The sequence below is a fragment of the Aythya fuligula genome, chromosome 18 (genome assembly GCF_009819795.1).
Source record: "Aythya fuligula isolate bAytFul2 chromosome 18, bAytFul2.pri, whole genome shotgun sequence".
In the NCBI taxonomy this organism is placed as follows: Eukaryota; Metazoa; Chordata; class Aves; order Anseriformes; family Anatidae; genus Aythya; species Aythya fuligula.
Window position 1 is genome coordinate 3,982,122 of NC_045576.1, and position 19,908 is coordinate 4,002,029.

The 19,908-nt window shown below is 42.8% G+C and overlaps 1 protein-coding gene across 1 annotated transcript in view; it reads left to right on the top strand.

The window, feature by feature from the left end:
* Positions 1–8,624: 8,624 nt before the first annotated feature.
* MYO15B (myosin XVB) overlaps positions 8,625–19,908 on the top strand; it is a 43,693-nt gene continuing 32,409 nt past the window's right edge. Inside the window, exons 1-12 of the mRNA XM_032199912.1 lie at positions 8,625–10,794; positions 11,515–11,849; positions 11,922–11,983; positions 12,607–12,670; positions 13,419–13,528; positions 13,914–13,980; positions 14,359–14,478; positions 15,031–15,134; positions 16,715–16,778; positions 18,750–18,911; positions 19,248–19,361; positions 19,841–19,899. Coding sequence (XP_032055803.1) covers positions 8,625–10,794; positions 11,515–11,849; positions 11,922–11,983; positions 12,607–12,670; positions 13,419–13,528; positions 13,914–13,980; positions 14,359–14,478; positions 15,031–15,134; positions 16,715–16,778; positions 18,750–18,911; positions 19,248–19,361; positions 19,841–19,899 — 3,431 coding nt within the window. The remainder of the gene's footprint in view (positions 10,795–11,514; positions 11,850–11,921; positions 11,984–12,606; positions 12,671–13,418; positions 13,529–13,913; positions 13,981–14,358; positions 14,479–15,030; positions 15,135–16,714; positions 16,779–18,749; positions 18,912–19,247; positions 19,362–19,840; positions 19,900–19,908) is intronic.

Below are 19,908 nucleotides of genomic sequence, written 5' to 3' on the forward strand. Positions count from 1 at the left end.
ATTAGAATGTATAATGTATGGAAATGACTCAAGTTTCATTTTTAGAGTGGTATCTGTTAAGATACATTTATTACTTACGAAGACGTCCTGGGCATGTGAAGAGACTTTACCTCTTGTAAAATCAACAGGAATCTATTTACAGGTTAAAGCAATAAAATATTTACAGTAGAAAAAGACATGTCTGCCAAATCTTCTTCCTCCATCATTAGGTAGACTATTGTACCAACATGACCACCAGAACTGGAGCAAGGGAAACAACTGAGGAATGCAGGTGAGACTAGAAGGAAGGAGCAGCCCCTTTCAGATGACAGTCATAAAGTCAGTTTAGCTGTAACATGAAACCTCACCTCTATCTGCTTGATTCCTTCTACCTTTATCTCTGCAAGCTTATTAGCTTCTGCTGGGGATTCTCAAATACCTGGGTGTAATCGCTTCAGTCTGGACAATCTTAACTTTTCCACTTTGATCTTTTGATTTATATTTCAGGGGCTCTGCTGCCTTCTGCAGAGAAGTCATTTCTCATAGGAGAACAGGGCCTGGGGGCAGCCACAGCTGTAGCCCACACAGTGGGGAAACTCTCTCGCATTTGTCTATAACTGGACTGAAAACCAGGTCAAATCCAGGGGATTTCACCAACTCAGACGAGTTCTGTATCAAATCCATGGTTCCCAGACGTACAGAAAAGGGAAGGGGGAACAAGGATGGTGTTTTATTTGAGGCCACCCAGGCACTTTAGTGTGCCAAGTAAAAAGAAGTTATGAGGGATGCTCAAGTGGTGGCATTCTTTAGTTACACTCTAACTAGCACAGGATGCAACACTAGCAAAGATTTAGTAGAATGCCAGGTGGGCCTGTTCGCTTGTATCTAATCATGCCATGGTTCCCAGTGCTCTTGTTACTTTACGAGTTCATCAGTTACCTGTTGGGGTTATGAAACCAGCAAGGTAAAAATTAGAGATTCGCCTGACCGCGCATCATCACTTTGCTCTTTTTAGGCAACAGCAACAGAGTTAGATGAAGGGATGAAAAGGAGGAAGCTTGAGCTGGGTCTTGGCTGAGTCTTTTGGCTCAGACCCGTATGAAGTCCAGTGGGGTGTAATACCATCTGTACAGGGTGTCAGTCTGTCGTTTTGGCTGACCTTTGGGCAGAGGCCATGGGATGTTGGCTTCCAGTGCAAGGGGATCATCCAGCCTCACGGAATGGCAGACAATAGGGCAACAAAGCGCTCCTGAAATATTCAAGGAGGCTGTTTTCAAACGTGTGTAACTTAATTGTTCTGGTTTCTCCTTGCAGTCATGAATACTTTATTTGTCTTCCTCAGGTTACTGCCAGGGAAGAGGACCTTGGAGACCTAGCTCATCTTAAAATAGCTGGAGGAAGGGGTCAGAGGTCTTATGAGTTTGAAGCAAAGAGAGGACAGGAATTCTCTTTCACTAGCCTGAGGTATAGGCTCAAGTGAGGATGTTTCCCCTCAATATGAGGAAGAACATAACATGGAAGAAATGGCATAGATAACTTATATGAATGCAATGAAAGTTAGGAATATTTTTAACCTGCAATTACAGGACATGGAGCTATAGGGTCCTGACTGGATCATCATGTCTGCTTGCTACAGAATGAAACCATATCAAGTCCCTACCTCTACATTTATTAAGCTTCATCTTAAAAGTTGTTAGGCACAGCACTGGCCATCCCCCTTTCCCAGACTACCACTAGACAAACAAGGTTGCTATGAACCTATGCAAAGTGTCATTTTTTTCTAATCAATCATGATTCGTTTCTAGTCATCTATTCATGTGATTTAGCCTTTAAAAAAAATAATCATTGACTTTCTTAGCTCTTTACTACAATGGCACGAATACTTTTTTGTTGTTGTTGATTTAAGAAGAATTTACACTGAAAAAGTGGCTCTGATGTGTTTTCTCTCTTTAATAGCATTTTAAAAACAGCAGCAGCCAAATGCTAGATGAAAGTACCTGATGTTTTCTGTACATAAAGGAATCATTAGGAAAATGGGAGAGCCTTGTATTCTCTTACAGAATGAAGCCTCTTTTAAAGCCTTCTGTTCCTTCCTTGTATCTGCTGCTGGATTCCCTGGTTAAAGCTGTTTCTCCAAGGTAAAAAGGCTTTTAAGTCAGAGGAGCTAGCCAGCTGGAAATGCCCCTCGGTACTGGTATCCTGGGGCAGCACAGAGCAGGCAAAGGCAGTGCACTTCCAGCTCCTCCAGCCCATCATTGTCTTGCCAAGCCTGTGTGTCCAGATGGAAATGGGCAGAGGGGAAGAAGGGAAGTGCAACTGGGAAGGTGCAAGGAAGGTTTTAGTTCCAAAGATGACTTAGTTGTCATTGCATGTCCCAAACAGTGAAGGCACTGTGCATTAGGGTAGGTTTATCAGTACTCCTGCTCTTGTCTGAAGTGGATCTGTCTTGTCATTGAAGGAACTTGGACCAAACTGATAAATCCATGGCCGTGGTGGGCACTGAACCCAAGTCTCAGGCCATGAACTCCACTGTCCAGTCTGCTCAGTGGTCTGAGGATGAAATCTGGAAATGTCTCATTTTCCTGTTGCTTACCTCTCCCTCCCTTAAAAGACAGGAAAAAACAGCCAGCATCTTGCTAGGAGCACTTTAGCAGGCAAACACGGTGTTTAGTCTGTGCAGAGAACTCAGGTTAGAGGTGCTGAGGCAGATAGGCCTGAGACTAAGTGAAGGTGGAGAGGGAATATTTGCACAGAAACAATTTAGCCTCTCTCATCTCAGTGTAACTCAAAGCAGATGATACTCTGATAAGGAAGCTGACTCGATCAGTACTTTCTTCTCAGCCATCCTCAGGCAAAACCCAATCATAACGTCTGAGACTTCTGACAAATCAAAGAAATCAAAGAAACACAGAGGGCTCTGGGTCTGGCTTGAGTATGCAGAGCCTTGAAGAAGTTCCAGCTGATAATGACACAGTTTGTTAGAGCCACGGTTTGTTAGAGTTCACAGGATCTGGGAAGGCCTGGATTTTTCCAGAGAAGTTCCCCCTACCCTGACACACACACAAGCATTAGAAGGTTAGAGCTAAGAGCCCCTGGGGCTTTTTTTTTTTTTCCTCCCAAGATTGGATAAGGAATTTGTGACTCAGATTACATCAGTCATTCTGGTCTTTGAAAAAGGAATCTCTCTTCTCTGCAGAGAGGGACAGCATAAGTTGCTAACAATGAATGAAAGGTGATGAAATAGGGAACTAACCTGTGGTTCTACAGCCTCGTTCTTATGAGCTAAGGAGAAGAGGACCATCCAGTGGCAGAAAGCTTAGGTAAAGCATGTTTCTTAAATTCTTCAGCTTAGTGCTTAGTTTTTATCTTTGTTTCTTAATGGACAAGCCCTTAAAGCATAGTTCATAAAAGCCAGGGGTTTCTTGAAAGAAATTAGGAAAACAGGTCCCACCCAAACTAATGCTGTTAAGCATCCAAAATCTTATCTTAGCAGCACTAATCACATTTTTTTGTGAGGGTCACTTGTCCTGGTTGCTGACCTCACCTGAGTTTATCTTGTTTAATCTGCACCTTCTCTGGAAAATAGTTCTGGGAGGGGTATGGGGTAAAAGGGGACTTTGCCTTGAAGAGTCAGGGCCATCCTCCAGGGAGTTAAATCCTACACTCACCAAGCTGTCAGTTTGTAACCAGGTGACAGAGACTGCATGTGTGGACTGTGTATTTGTCCTTGCTTTGTTTTCTGCTTTTTTGAGGAAGAATAACTGGGAAGGGGAAAAGCATTACTGAATTAGAAGCAATTTTGCATGGACCAGTCACCTGCTGCCCGTTCCTGCTGGTAGCAACCTTGCCCTGTTTGCAAAAGCTGCATTTAAAGGGGAGCATGGCTCTGTTTGGAAAATCAAATTGAATAGAAATTCAGTCTCTGCTTGATTTGGACAGAGAGTCAGGCATAATGAGGACACAGTGCCAGTTTTGCTGTCTTCTCAGGGCTGGCTGAAAGCTGCTTTCTGTTGTCAGCAGACAGCTTGGTGCTGGCGAGGCAAAGAGGACAGAGGCTACCTGTGCTATCCAGGCTTGGCTTCCTGAAATAACACTCCAGGGATGCAGAAGGGACCAGTGATTTAATTTTCACCAGCGCAAGCTCTTATTTAGACTCTATTCACTGTGCCTTGTGTGGTAGCCTCCTGGGTGATAGCAGACGTTTTCTGGTATTGGAATTGACCTCTCTTTTCAGTCTCTGGAGATATTCCCTTGTGATGCTCCGTCTGAGCCTGGTCCCTGCCTGGGTGAAATCCCTCCCCTTCTTACCCAAACTCTGCTAACCAGCTGGTGACACTGCTGGTTGAAAAGTTCAAAGGTGCCATGAAAAAGCTTGAATTATTAATGCCACTTTCCTTCCATATGCAACAATCATTTGTTGTTTGGGCACAGCCCAGCCAGAACTGATGTGAGACTCCACAGCTGGGCAGGCTTGCAAGGACACGGGAACAGACTGCATGGAAGCAAGGCAGAAGAGAAGGAGCGTGTTAGCATGTACATGAATATGTCCTGTGATATGTGGTGCTGAGCAGCTTGCTGGAATCAGGACGGACCGTGTAGGTATGTTGAGAAATTTACTGTGCAGAGTAAGAAAGAAGGGGCTTGAGCTATCTGTACAGTTGAATAAAAATAAAAGCTGCTAAGACTAAATCCCAAGCATTTCCCTGTATTTTTCCTCTCTATGAGTTCAAAGAAACCAATCTGAAGTGCTGTGTTTAGGGAAGATGAGACTCGTTTCTCCACCGTTCTTAAAATAATAGCACGAGATACCTGCTCTTCTTTCTGTCTGTAGGTTCATGCTGTATTTCTTAATGGCATTGAGATTCTCCTTTCTCTGATGTAAAATGTTTTTATTTCTCTAAAAAGGAAGAATAAAATGGAATTTTTTCTTTTTCCTGTAGTGATTTAGATGGAGTTACTATAGCGAGGTGAACTGAAAAACTGATGAGCAGAATCTTTCACCTGCTTCAGTGTGTCCAGGAGGCAGATGGTCCAAGGCAGTTAATGAAAGCAGGGCTGATGTCAAAGGAATTGTTTATGTAAGTAATATTTATCTTACCATCCCCAGTAATAACAGTGGTATTACAAAACAGCTCTAAAATCCGGGCTCAGAAGAACTGTGAACCTTCACGCTCTAACCCAGATTCAGTGTCCGGGGTCCTGTCTTTAAAGTGAATCCAGCTGAATTCCTGTGCCTAAATTCCCTACACATTTGGGTAACGTGCTTGATCTTTCTCATCATCCAAGTATTGCAGCATTTTTATTTTGTGGAGGGCTTTAGCTTTCCAGACACATGACTATCTAGCAGTAACACACATAAAAACAACTATTTTTTTTTTCTTTTTTTTTTTTTTTTTTTTCCCCTGTTGCATTAGGCATTGCAGAGAAACAGTATCCATTTTAAACCCTCAGAAGGACAACACTGACAACTATTCCCTACTGAGGATTTAGGGTCTAATTCAGCTCCCATTAATCTCAGTGACAAAAGTTCTATAGCAGGATTTAGAGATCTAGGCCACTAGTACCGGTGTATTAAGCATGGGGGAAGAAATCAGATGACTAGAGACCTGCGTGTTAGACTACACCTTAAAGAGAGGGATAAGAGAAGAGGATTTGATGTTAGGAGAAGAACTCTGCACTATGCAACAGACATGGCCAGGAAGTTATGAGTAGTATCAACTCTAGACCAAAGTAAAAAAGCAAGTTTAGAGGGAATATTAAAGACACTGACTGCTGTCTCTTTAGCCAGGTGAGAGAGAATGCTGCAGTGCTGTTTGCATGACCTGCTTTGCCCTGATGTTGAGGATCCCTTACCTGCGTGTAACAATGCTTTCTGAGCAGCAGCTTTTTGCTCAACATGGGAGTTGCAACTGGGGAAGGAGGAAACACTGATTTTCCAGTTGTGGAGGATCGTTCTGCCATGCAGAAAAGCACAATATGGGTAGTATGCATCTGCAATAAAACCACAGGCTTTATATACACCTAGTATGCTCTTGTAGAGCTCTTTTGGGCTTGCAGCACGTGTGTAGTAACCAGCAAGGCTTTGCTTTTCATGATGGGAGGAAAGCAAGTATAGCTAATCCTCCCAACTCAGTCCCATTTATCAGAAATTGCCTACCATCTCTTGTGTGCCTTTGCCATCCCCATTGCTTTTGGGCACTGCTGTCAAAGTTTGTACACTGCATCCATGCTTACTGAGATGCAAGGTTTGGAGCTGTGAGACAAGTAAATACGTTGCTAGCATCCCACAATAGTCCCACATCTGACTGAAGACTTCCTATATTTGTCTTTTGATAACTACATTAACGTTTCAGAGTTATGCTGAAGGCAGGAATTACTAACAAAATTGTGTCTGCTTGGTCTTCTCCTACCTACTGAGAGAAATCATGAAGATACAGTGGGTGGAAGCTTCTCTTCTGCCTGTGGAGTTGGCTGGAAAAAGAAAAAAATAGGAGAAAAGGGAGAGAAGAGTTTCTCATAGAAAGAGGGGAGAGAACAAAATATATAATGGAGTTTGCCTGTGTGCTGCTTTCTTCCTTGCACATCATTGACTAATGTCATCTCAAAGTTAGTTACAAATATCCCTTACAGGAGGTTTTTTACATTTTCTTTCTGGAAAGATGTTGCAGACTGTCAGGTTTCCTTGCTATATATTTTTTTTTTCCTTTGTCCTATTCTCTTGCTCCATTCACCTTCCAGTTTTCATTTCCCTGGCCCCTCATTTCCTTTTAGTTGTGCCCTTACTGTTTTCCGGGATTGCCTTGGAGTGTTTAGTGACCATCAGAAGTAGGTTCTGCCATTAGCACCTCATTCAGACAAATGAACTGGAGTCTGGAACCCAACCATATCTGGTCTGTCTGAAGCAGCAAGAGGTTGACTCATGCAGGAGCTGTATAACTGGAAAGGATAAAAGTGATTTTCCAACAGACTGAAAGATTGGGACTAATCCTTTGGGCATTTTTACATCCTTTATTTCCTGCCTGTGTGATTAGAGGAAAGACAAAGAGATAAGTAATGCTGATTAACACCTAGAATACTGAACATTTCCTAGACTGCCGCTCATAGCAGTGGACTTAAGAGGAGCTGTGTGGAGATGCTACTACATAATGGGGTATTATTTGCTTCTGACTTCTAACTCAGTTTAGCCAGATCCTCGAAGACATGAATGCTTGTTCATGGAACGCAGAGAAAAAGAAAATAAAAGATGGGGTCTTGCAACTCTGCAGACATGAACTGGGTCTGTATTAGGAGTTTTATTTGGCATATACTTGTTTGCCAGGGTTCATCTAGGTGTTTTTTCAGTACAGTTATGTTTCAACAAAAATCCTGGTGTAGAATCAGTTATACTGATTTCAAAATCCTATTCCTGCAGACCCTATCCTAAATAAAAGCAATTTTATGCCAGTGGATATCAAAGTGTGGACTTGCGCTACAAAGATAACCTACTGAGTTTCAGCTGCCTCTTCCTGCAACAATTAGCACTTTACCTGTTTGGATTTTTATTGTTATCATCTAGTCTCTTATATTTGTTTTTCTACCACTTTACTTCTTCTTTTCCTTTCTCATTTCTCATTAATTCATGTATTTATTTAGCCTTTTGTCCAGCTAGATTTCAGCATAGATATTCAGGGACAAACAGATTTGCTACGACAGTTGTTTTCCTCATAAAAATGTTATTTGGGCTCAGCTACAGGTTCATGACAGGTCAAGTCTTCAGCATGATCTATTCAACAGTGTCCTTCTCTTCTGCTGCAGAAGATTTAAAAGGTTATCCTGTGGAAAACTGAATACTGGTTAATACTATTTTAATACTATTTATTTATCATTACCATATATATTTAAATTTACCAGGCACTCACTTGTTTAAGAGACAAGTGTTCAAATAAAAGCGGGAAGAATAACAAACGAACACATTAAAATGAGGCTTATATTTTTGCATCATTTCTAGTACTTATGCACTAGCACAGCTTGTAGATGCTAGTACTGCAGTGTCAAGTCATCTTGTACAGTTTGACATAGATTTGATGTTTTGTTTTTAAATGATCAGTTGCAGTCTTTTCAGTTTTACTCAGTGACACAGCATCTACTCAGTATTGTTATTTTCAGCCTTCAAGCCAGTGTTGTTTATATTGGTCCAGCTGAGATTCTGAATACCTAGGAAACTGTGATAACTATGTCCTGTTCATTCATTTAGCATAGATCATTAGATGCGTTCCTCTCATCTTCAGCACAAATAAGGTTATTGGAGAAGCAAAAGCTGAAATAAAATAATCCTTCTTTCTTAAACTACCATGTGGTCAAACTTTTGTCACCTGTGGAAAATCATGGGCATTCACTCAGTTGCCTGTACCACTAGCCTCTGGCAAGAGTCCTAATAAGGGAAGAAAATTTGATGATTCATGACAAAATCAGAGACTAACCTCGTGCAAAATAGTCAGTTTTGCACTCTTCAGGTGCAAACATTTGTTCAGTTTTATAGAAATGAAATAATTATGATTTAGGAGGATCTGGCCTCTCTTTGTAGCTTGTTTCACAGCAGAATGTGCAATGTTTCTGTTTATAGGTGAATTAAGGTAAACCTGCACATACTCCTGAACACTGGAGAAATGCCTCCTTATCGATCCAAAACTCGGCACAAAAAGGTTGGAAAAGAGAAAACATTGAATCATGAGAAAAAGGCAAGCTCCCCAGGAGATTCAAAGATCCATTGTGGGAGACGGCGAGAAGGTAAGAGCAAAAGTCAGTTGAAGAACAAAGAGTCATTGACTGAAAAAGATGACAACCTTGAGCAAGACCCTTTAAAAACCCAAGGGCCAGCCAAGGAAAGCAAAGAAAATGGCCACAAAGAGTTATTCTGGGGGGAGAAAGCCTATGAGAGAAATGATAAAAAAGAATCTGGTGTGGGGAGAAAACATGGAAAACAATTAGTGTCCAAGTTAGAGAGGAAAAAAGCAAAGGCCTGCAAACCACAGGAGGTGACATCAGTACAAGAAAGTGAGGACAGCAGTGATAAGGAGGAAAAGACTGCCACAAACAGCAAGAAACGCAGTATTAAAAGGAAGTGTGGAAAGCATCCTGGTGCTATTGAAAAAGTCAGTGACTCAGAGTCTGTAGAGTCCTCTGCAGTACAAAGTGTTGAAGGCTCTTTTCAGAAACATGACTTGCCACAGAAGGCACACAATGCCAGGCAGAGGAAGAAGCTTAATGAGGATCATGGCATTAAGAAGGCTTCTGAGCAGAAGTCAGGTTCTCAGTTCCAAGGCAGAATAGCAAGGGAAAAAGGTGAGAGAATGGGGAAAAAGCAAGTTGGAAAACGTACCCAGATTACGGTCACTGAAAGTGCAGAAGAAAAGTTACCAGAAACCTCCAATAACTCTGGTTCAGACTCCAGCAATGAAAGCCATTGTGCCTATAGAAAAGAAACTTCAGTGGACAGCACTGCAAGCAGCGAAGAGAAGAGTAACTCTTCAGAAGATAGCACCAGTGAGAAAGAAGCTATGCTGGAGGATGTTCCTGTGGCTGGAGGAAAAGGCTCCAAGGAACTACTCGGTGAAAGCAATGAAGCTTCTAGTAAGACTGAAAGAGAGCAGGTGACCACAGATGGAAGGAAAGAATCTGAGGAGGAAGGCACTGACTTTGCAGGATTAGAGGCGGAGGAGAAAAAGAGGAAGCAAGATGACATGCCAAGACATCCAAGATCTACTCTAGCTGAGAGCAGTGAGAAAAGCGATGATGTGAGCATTTCAGGATCCCAACTGATAAGTCCTAAGAACAGAGAAAATGGTAATACCACAGGAAGCAAGGAAAAAACGTTAGAAAACGACAAGGTTCAGGATATGTCAAAAGATGCACGTGATAATTCTGGTGACAGTGGGGAGAACAGCACTGAAGGGAATGCTGAAAAAGGAAAAGAAAGGGCAAGAAGAAAACCGCTACCTAGTGCTGTGAAAGCGAAACTCCCCATTAGCAAAGTACTTCAGGGAACTGAACAGGAAAAAAAGGTGAATGATGAAGGCAGCACACTGGAAGACAGCCCTTTGCTTTTCAAGCAGCAAATGACATTGAAAGAGAAATGCATGAAGTGTGAGAGTGCAGAACAAGGAAAAGTGGTAGGACATATACAGAGGGATGGTTCTTCAGACCGCAGCAAGCAGGCAGTAGCAGCGATGATGCTTACTAAGAAATACTCTTCTCAATCCCAAATCCTTCTCAATCTGAAAAGCAAACATAAAAATGCTGAGACCAAACTATTAACAAGCTGTAAACCAAATCCTGTCCAGATGGCTTTGGAAAGCAGCTCTGAGCTGAAAAATGTTGAAAGTATCTGTTCAAAACCTACAACTTTACAAACCTTCAGTACACAGAAGGAACCCAACATAGCTCAGAATTTAGGAGAGAAAAGATTAAGTCTTTCAAGCGTGTCAAGCTGCTCCTCTATTAGAAAAATATCATCTGATAAGCAGCACGTTGGCAGGAAGAAGAAAGCTGGAAAGGTTACTGGAAAAATGAAACTGGGTTCACGCCAGACTTTTGAGACAAAAAAAGAGAAAGCAGAAGAAGTGGTTGCAGAGGCACCTTCTGCAAAAGCAAATGTGCGTGATGGGAAGGGATCCAAGTACTTGCACAGCACCCATTCTAACTTTAGAAAAGTCACCACCCGGCGTGGTCAAAAACCTTCCAAGAAAGCAAGCCTGAAAGCTCGCCTGCTGAGTGTGGCACGTGCAATTGGTATTTCAGGATGGCTCTTGAAGAAATTTGGGAAGAGGAAGAGGAGCAGTAAGCCTTTCTGGCTGAGAAGTAGAATGGCTATCAGGATTGTAAGTACTGCTGGGTGGGTTGGTCAGTCTGACAAAACTTGCCCTGATATAGCCGGACAGCTGGGGAGGGGTGAGGTGAGTGACAAAGGCTCATCTCCTCCATTAGCAGAGGGGAGAGGGGGCCCTAAAACATCAGAGGAGCTGGGATGTGCTGATTTGCCTTCTGGTGATTCCCCTCTTCAAGGAACCGGTTCCTTTCCAAACTCACTTAGCTTGGATGAGGACAAGAACAATATTCCTGATGCCAAGTTCGCTATAGTTCTCCCCAGAATGCACAGCATGGTTAAGTCAAAGACCTCCTCACCTGCGGGCTCTGGAAGTGGTCGTTCCCTAGAGAAACCGAGAGCTCTATCAGACAGAAGATCTGTGATGCCTGTGCAACAGGGCTGCAGATTCAAGAGTGACCTTCCCAGATCCTTGATGGATCAAAGCCTTCAGAGAAACAGCGAACAGTATTCCTGCAAGAGGGAAATATTTGCATCAACAAGTACAAGACAGGTGACACCTACTGCAACCCAATGCAGAGTGACCAGCCTTCCGAGCTCCTTGCCCCAGCAGGTAAAAACACCTGAGAGTGCTGCCACATCCCATTTCTCCACTGGGCAAACTTTGCAGCCTCACCACAAAGACCCTCACCTTTCCCTTTCTGCAAAAGCATCTGGAAATTATTGTTCTCCAGGCTTCCTTCCACCTCAAGAAGAGGATCCAACACGTACAACAGAATATTCTGGGGAGGTGGGTGTCAAAGAGAATTCAGGTGGCCTCCAGACTGCAAGTTCCAAAGCCATACCTTGTGTTCACTGGTCCCAGCAGCAGGCTCAGGGATGTGATCCTGTGGCATGGCTGAACTCTGAATTATTGCTCCCACAAATCACCATCGAGAACCTCAGCAAATGGGCCATCTACAGGGATCCACATCTGGCCAACAGCCACGTGGTGAAGGTCTGCAGGGATCAGTGGGAGGCAGAAGACATCACTGATGATATGCTGGAGATGGACTTCATGCAGAAACAGGTACAGGTGTTGTCTCCAATATTGGGATGAAGCTGAGCTAATGATTTGTAATAACATATCTATGCGTTTCAGGTGTACATGGGTGAAGACCACAGAGTAGAAGTTGAAGAGATAGAAGATCTAACCAGACTGGAGTACGTGTTATCAGTGGTATTCTGCAACTAATTAAAGGTCACAGAGGCTTGTTTGTTATCCTTAAAGCTCTTGCTGACTCAGCAATAAAAAGCACATTATAGATCCTTGGCTACAACATGAGAAAATGCTGTTCTTGTTGCATGAAGTGGGTGGTAAGTTGGGAAGACTTGCAGGAGGAGAAGGACACTTTTATGTTGTGTGCCTACTGACAATGGCATCTGTGCCTTTAGTAACTCCTGCTTCTTTCAGCTGTGTCAAACTCAGGCCTTACATCTTTAACGGTTTTTAATCACGGGTTGTTAATCATGCTGCTGTTGAAAGAGGAGCACCTAACACTGTTGCATGTCCTGGCAACCTTTACCCTTGTGATCCTGCTTAGAGAAACAGCTCTAAAGGCTGTGTCCAAGGAGTTGTGATCACATGGATACGGGCAGGTTGGACACTGAGCTTGGGCTGCTCTGTTCTCTCTGATGTGCTTATTCCCAGACATGTTGGAACCAGGTGAAGGCAATGAGTAGTTTCAGATCCCAGCCTCCCACAAAATCCATGGGAGGGCAGAAAGGTTAATATCAGTACGTACATTTGAAGCTTATGACTGACAGATTCTTTCCTCTGTTTGTAGGGAAGTCTGTGAGAGTTCAGTTCTGCTGTGTCTGAAGAAAAGGTTCCATCGCAATCGTATTTATGTATGGGTAGTAGTGGTTTTGTGTGTGCTTTTCTTCAGTGCTTATTCATTCTGAACAATGAGCTGTAAGAGAAAATGATTTCTCTCTCTCCATGAAGCTTTGATCTTGCACCAAGTAGCTCAAGAACTTTTTCATTACTAGGAATGGTGATAAGAAGGATACTCACACTGCTTTTGCTCAAAAAAGAGGTAGCGTGGAACATTTGCAGTAAAATCTAAGTCATAGAATCATGTCTAGAACAGAGTCCCAGAGTTTCTCTTGAATTTTGGTATTTGTTGCCAACCCATGTGCATGCTTGGGTTCAGTTTTAGCTTCAGTTGCTCCTAGGGGAATTCCTCTGTCCTAGCAAACCAGTTCTGAGTAAAGTTTGTGGATCTTTAGAAGAGACATTGGATTTTCTGCAAACATTTTGGTGTTGCAGTCCAGAGCTAGTGGAACAATTGTTCCCTTTCTCAGTTACTGACTCAGATGTTCAAACCTGTGCCTATGATTCCATGTGGAGCTTGGAAAATAGAAAGTGACCAGTGAAGCCAACCAGAGGGAGTGCCCCCAGTATGTTAATGACAGAGCTTTGAAAAGGACCATTGAAAAAATGTGCTTTGCCCTGCATGAGCTGGCAATGTAATCAGAATATACAGTGTTCCTTTAAAGCTCGCTTTAGTATTTGTATTCCCAGTCAGTTGTGTTCCTCATTCAGAAAATTCTAATGAGCCACCAAATTTGTTCCCCTTTCTGATTTTTGGCCTAGACTTACATTGGGCAAGTCTTGGTTTCCGTGAATCCTTTCAAAGACCTCAGTATCTACTCTGAAGAAGTGGCTACCCAGTACCACCGAAGGACACTCTCCGAAAATGCTCCGTATGTTTCTCTTTCTTGACTAACTCCCCAAACTCTGTTCTCTTTGGGCTTCAGAAGGTGTTTAGCAGCTGTACCAGAGCTAACAATGTATTCAGGTTCCATGAGTGTAGATAATATTGCTGGTGTCACTTACATGAAGCACCATGGCACAGAGCGTTACTTAGCTTAGGTCACAGAGGTCCAGGAGGAACCTGAACTTTGCAATGGCTTTTAACCTGATGTCAGCAAGAACAAAGCTCTGATTTCCCTGGTTCCTCACGTTTCTCAGGCCAATATGTTGGCCCAGCTCTCTGTAGATCAGTGATGTACATCAGCCTTTTAGTGCTGTGCTTGCGCAGTAGAAATGTGAGGCCAGTTAACTGGGGTTTTCTTTCTGTATGACTAGACACATCTTTGCCATAGCAGAAATGGCCTACACACTGTCCCAGTCATCAGAACAAGAGCAGTGTGTCATCATCAGGTAAGAAATGTGGGTGCTTTTCAAAGACTTGTCCATTTCTTTATGCAAGAAAGACTTTCATCTTTGTATTTCACTGACCATGAATGTATCGTTGTGGCTATTGTGTGAAGGTTGTGAGTAGAAAACATGAATGAGATGGGATTTTATTTCACTCTGTGGAAATACAGTTTGAATTTAGCTTCATAGCCTTTGGGGGGAGTAGAAAAGAAGACATTTGACATTCTACAGTGGATTCTTATTTGTGCTTATTTTGTGTCAGCGTTTTGAACAACGTGATAGATCTTCATGTGCTGTCAGTACAGTTCCACTGATTTACTGTAACAGAACCTCTGATAGTGTCTAAATCAGTTAATTCTCCTCTGATGCCAACTTCCTTATCTCTTATTCCTCCAGTGGACACAGTGGCTCGGGTAAAACAGAAGCTGCCAAAGCAATTATGCGATACCTGACTATGCTGTACCAGAGATCAGACAGTCACAGGATCAGGCAGGTAAGAGGAAACTGAGATTTGCTTTATGCTATGATGGCTTGTTAAGAGGTAGAAGCCAAAGACAGCACACACACGCCATACTGTCCATTTTGTTTCTTCATTCCTGTTCAATGCGCTGGACTTCAGATGGCTGGTGGTTCAAGGTGAACCTGCCATGAAGATAGGAGCCACAGCTGATGCATTTTAGTAATGGAGAGCTCTGATGCTGTATAGGGTGCTGCATCTGTGTGAAGATTTGTTTGTATCTGTTTTGAAATTTTTGATTTGACCTGCCTCAGAGACCTTACAGCGGTGTTTGGGAGTTGAAGCTAAACAATCACAGAGCAGAAGTGAACTGAATGATCATAGCAGTGAAGGTAAAAAGTTCATAGAGCAACTCAACAGGGGCTGAAGGTACTTGTACCAAGACAAGTTCAGAAAGAGACTCCTTAGTCAAGCAAGAATCAATTCAGTGAAATTCCTTCTATTTTGGATTTTCAGATTAACAGTTAATTAAGTACTTTGGGGTAAAGAAAAACATGATTGCTACTTAAGTGTTCTCTTTTCTTCAAGCCTTGTAATGTCCTACCCATCCTGGAGAGTTTTGGGAATGCCAGAACCATCCTCAATGACAACTCAAGTCGTTTTGGGAAGCTTCTGAACATCTACCTGCGACAGTGAGTTAAAAGAACATCATCACAGGATGCTGTCCTTCCTAACTGTCCAGGGGGACTTGGGTGAGCAAAGATCTAGTAGAGCTTAGGGCTCATGCAATAGCTTTCCCCCAATTACAGCCTTGTTATCATCAGGGTAGGATGGTGAGTTTACACCCCTACTTTGCTCTTAGGTTTCCTCCACAAAAGAATAGATCTTCACCTCTTGAGATGGATGATAAATTAAGAACATCAGACTGTCTGAACTGCTATATATCAAGGAGCTATGTGATACAATATTGTGCCTCCAGCACTGGCAACAAGCATTCATACCACACTTCTCTCTAATACTCTGTTAACCCCTAATAAATTTTTTTTGGTGCTGTTGCAAAATGCTGAGCTGACATTTTCATGAAACTATCATAACCTCAAAGTCTCAGTTCTAAGCAACAATGGTTAACTCAGTTTATATGTGAGGCTGGGGTTACTTCAGTTTGTGTGCATCCCTTTACATTTATCTACAGTGAATTTCATGTGACATTTTATTGCTCACTCATTCAGCATTGTAAGGTCTATCTGCAGTTATTGGCCTTCAACCTCGCTACTTTGAAAAATTTCATAATGTCAGGAAGCTTTGTCATATTGCTGTTCAGCTCTCTTTTAAGTCACTTATCAAACCTTCAATTACACTTAAGGGCCGGAAGACAGACAATTTGTGGAACTCTAGTGGTTACCTCCCACTTTTAAGAGTATTAGCCATTTACTCCTACCCATGTCAAGACCTTCCTTCTTCTGCCATAATTGTCTGCTTTCCTTAAAAGTTCCCCGACTTGATAAAACCTTCTGGAAGTTCACAGAGACTGTATTCCTCAGGTCTTTCTCATCTGCACGCTTGTCATCCTGTTGAAAATACTCCAGGAGGTTTGTGGGACAGGACCTCTCTTTACAGAAGCCATAGTGACTCTTCTCAAATCAATTGTATCTATTCAGAGGGCCACTAATTTCTTCCCTTCATTACACACCTACTTAATCTGCATGGGACATGTGTAAGGCTTACAGGCTGATTGATCCTTGCCCACTCCTTTACTCCAGGCTGCTGGCTGCATGGCCCAGTATTGCTGTAGTACTTGGACATCCTGCTTTTGGTCCAAGGTAACTTTGTAAAAGGTGCAATTCAAATACAAAACAAAATGGTGATCCCTCTCCTCACAGGCTGTCAGTCTGACACACAGAATGAATGTGTAAGGGTAGATGAGGCAGTGATAGTGCAACGCTAATCAGACAAGACTGAAGGACAGGTCCTTGCCTTGTCTCCTGGAGTATTTTCAGGACATAAAGTGTGAGCATCATTCAAATCCAAGCTCCTTTGTACTCTGGAGGCTCTTCAGAAATCAGACTTGAATCTTGATGTTTCATAGCTGCTTTCTCTGTAATAGCATGATTACAATACACTGGTGCTGGAAAGCTTCAGAATTCAGACCAAGTCGGTCAGGTTGTATCCTTGTTTCTTGGTAACGACTCCTTTTGCTGATCCCTCAGACAAGTGGATCTACCTGAAATGTCTGACTAGCTTCTGATAGGATCTGTTGTCTTCTTGTGCTTAGCGGGGCCGTGGTGGGAACGTCCATCTCCCAGTACCTGCTGGAGAAGTCTCGTGTGGTATTTCAGGTGAGGACCAATGAGTTCCTCTCTCCCTTTTTCATATTTAATATGAAATTTAAATAACACGGATAGGAAAAATGAGAATTACTTCCCATTTCTTCTGTTAGCAAGAAATAAGTTCCCTCTGTATAGCAAAAGGTAATCACTTATTTTATATGAATAAAATAGGAGCTTGCTGTATCTCAAACAGGTTGAAGTATGCCACTTATTAGGGATTACTGAAAGTTAAATCTTTCCTCACCTAATTTTTCTTAATGTCTGGAGTGTGGAAAAGGTCAGGTATTGGAGCTGCACGAAAGGGACTGCTCTCAGATGGAGTGCTCTCAAGGTGTCAGTGAGAAACCCTGGAAACTTTTTGAATAGTAGTTCTTGGATAATTTCTAGCATCATCTTGCTGACCTCTCAGAGAGAGTTCAGTGTCCAGCTTTTGAGTGTTTGGTTTGTGGCAGCATCTATTCTGTAGAGTTTTGGAATTGGACTTGGAGTCAACTCTATGAAGTGTGTTTCCCATCAGGCCCACGGTGAGAGGAACTACCATGTTTTTTATGAGCTACTGGCTGGTCTGCCTGTGGAGCAGAAAGAGGAGTTGTACTTGCAAGAGGCAGAGTCTTACTTTTACCTGAATCAGGTGAGTGGTGTGAGGATGCTCTGCAGCAAGGGAATGAAATGGCTGAGGCATCATTTCTGTTTGATTAGCAAGGCTCTTTGTGAGGCATCTCCTAACTTTGCTTGTCTCCTCATGTGTCCCTTGCAGAACTATGCTAAACTCTGCTCTGTTCCTTCTCTCACCTGACCTAAGAAGAAATATCCTGGTGTCTTATTTGCTCTTTTTCTCACTTTTCATGTCCCTTCTGTTCCCAAAGAAAGCCTTTTAAAAGACATCTTGTGGGCCCATGGCTCCACCTCGTGGTGAAGAAATGCTTTTCTCATTGCCTTGCATTTGCAATTTATTGAAGAACAGAAAACAACAGGGGAATTTCTTTTTTTACCTTTTACAAAACACACTTGCTTCCTTGACTGACTGAATGGGTGGAAAATTTACAGCTGCTGTGTTGTAACTGCTGATGACAATCCATTTAAATTGGAAAATTGTTTACCAGACTTATGTTTAAGTCATCACCTTGGAGCGCAATTACCTTTTATTAAGAATACTTTCCATACTCAGAGTTCACAACAACTGAGGACTCCTTGAGGAATGCTTGATACCATCTTTCCTTCAGGCAAGGAAAGTACAAGTACCACTAATGACTCAAGGAGGCAGGGCAATTAAGAATCTATCTTACCCAACAGATACCTGTTAGACGTATGCTAAGAGCTAGAAAAGTTATCTGCATGGAGGCAAGTCCTTCTTGGAGACTGGTAGTAGATCTCTCTATCACATAAGAAAAAAAAAAAAGCGGAAACTTCTGCAGAAAGATGCTCCTGTATTCTCACAGGGAGTTAGAAGGGTGCTATTCCTAGTGGCTAAGGCTCTGTATTGCAAACTAAACCCTTTGAGCTAACGGGAACCTCTTGGTCTTCTACAGAGAGGAAAAGGGAAAAAGATCAGATCATGCAGAGGTGAGACTAACTCCGGACTGCTCTCTGTGTGCACATAAACCCGTTTGCTTTCATACGTCAGATTCTGGTAGTGTTTGGGGTAACAACTGTTGACGTGACTTAATCAGAGGAGATTCTGGTATCCCCTCTCCTGTCAAGCTACATTCCAGGAGTGGGTAAGGGATAGCTGGGGTGCCTATATTTGAACCATAATTGAAACTTGGCATCTGTGGACAAGAGAGATTTTGCTCTCCAAATTCCAGAGAGGAGAGACCGGTCTGTCATGAATGCTGGCCTCTCACTAGCAGTGTCTGTAGTCTTTTTGATTCCTCCAGCCCTTAAAACATTGAACCACTGGTTTGAAGATTGCTGTTGGTAGCTCAGCTCCAGTCTGTATGAAAAGGGGCTGACCACAATTATCTGTCCTTGTTCTCTCAGGGCAGAGCGTGTGACATTGTGGGGAAGGAGGACAGTGAGGACTTTCTGGTCTTGGTGCAAGCTCTGGAGGGAATCAGCCTCTCAGACGATCAGCTGACCTCCACCTGGACGGTGCTGGCTGCCATTCTGCAGCTGGGGAATATCTGCTTTACCTCCTACGAGGTACAGTAACCCTCGTCAGCTTGGCATTGAGCTGTTTTTATTCAACATTGCTGTTATCCCATGTGATGGGGCCAGAGAAATTATTCATGACCGAGGATGACTTTGGAGACTATTCAGTTCCTTAGATATTAAGCTCCAGACTGACCTAGATAAGAACAACCAAAGGTTGTTAGAGCTGAAGCAGCTGTTTGAGGAGCCAAAATGAACCCAGGTGCTGGTATCATACTCAAGCAGTGACCTGCATCTGTGCAGCTGAGATGCTTTTAAGAATGTTAATACTAGTTGGTCCTAGTACCCAGTCCGTAGCTGAATCTATTGCTCTTCTCCATTACTTAGAAAGAATTCTTTGAGCATGCAGCTATCGCCAGTGATACCGAGATTCAGATCGTGGCCAATTTGTTGCGTGTCTCCGCAGATTTCCTGCAAAGTGCTGTGACTCACCGTGTCACCGTGAGTACCTTTTGGCCATTTCTCATTCATCCTGAAGCATGGCATGCCTTAGCCAGTGCTCTGTGAGCAGAAGGGCCTTAGATGGTCCAAAACCTGGAAAGTAACAGCGGGAATAAAATGCTGCAGAATGGCTGACATGCTTCATCAATCCCGGAGATTGGATGAACCCCTCAAGGTAGCTGAGGCAGGGTGGAGAGACTGTAAAGACAGAACTCCCATACAGGAGGGCTCTCTTCTAGCCTGAGGTGACTTCAGGCCTAACACCTTGGCCAGCTGACTCCCACCCTGAAACACAGCAGCATGTGCTTTTACTGTTTACTTTTTCCTTTGAGAGCTGGGTAAATTCTTAGGTCAAATAGAAAAAGTCCGTTTGTTAACTGAGCCAACTTCCGTGTGGATTTCCAAAAAAAAAAACCAACAAAAACACCACATATAATTGTGAGATAATAACAGTAATTCAGCTCTTTCTTTCTGTCCAGGTGACATGTTATGATCGGATCTTCACACCTCTGTCTGTAGAAGGAGCCATTGAAGCCAGGTGACTTCT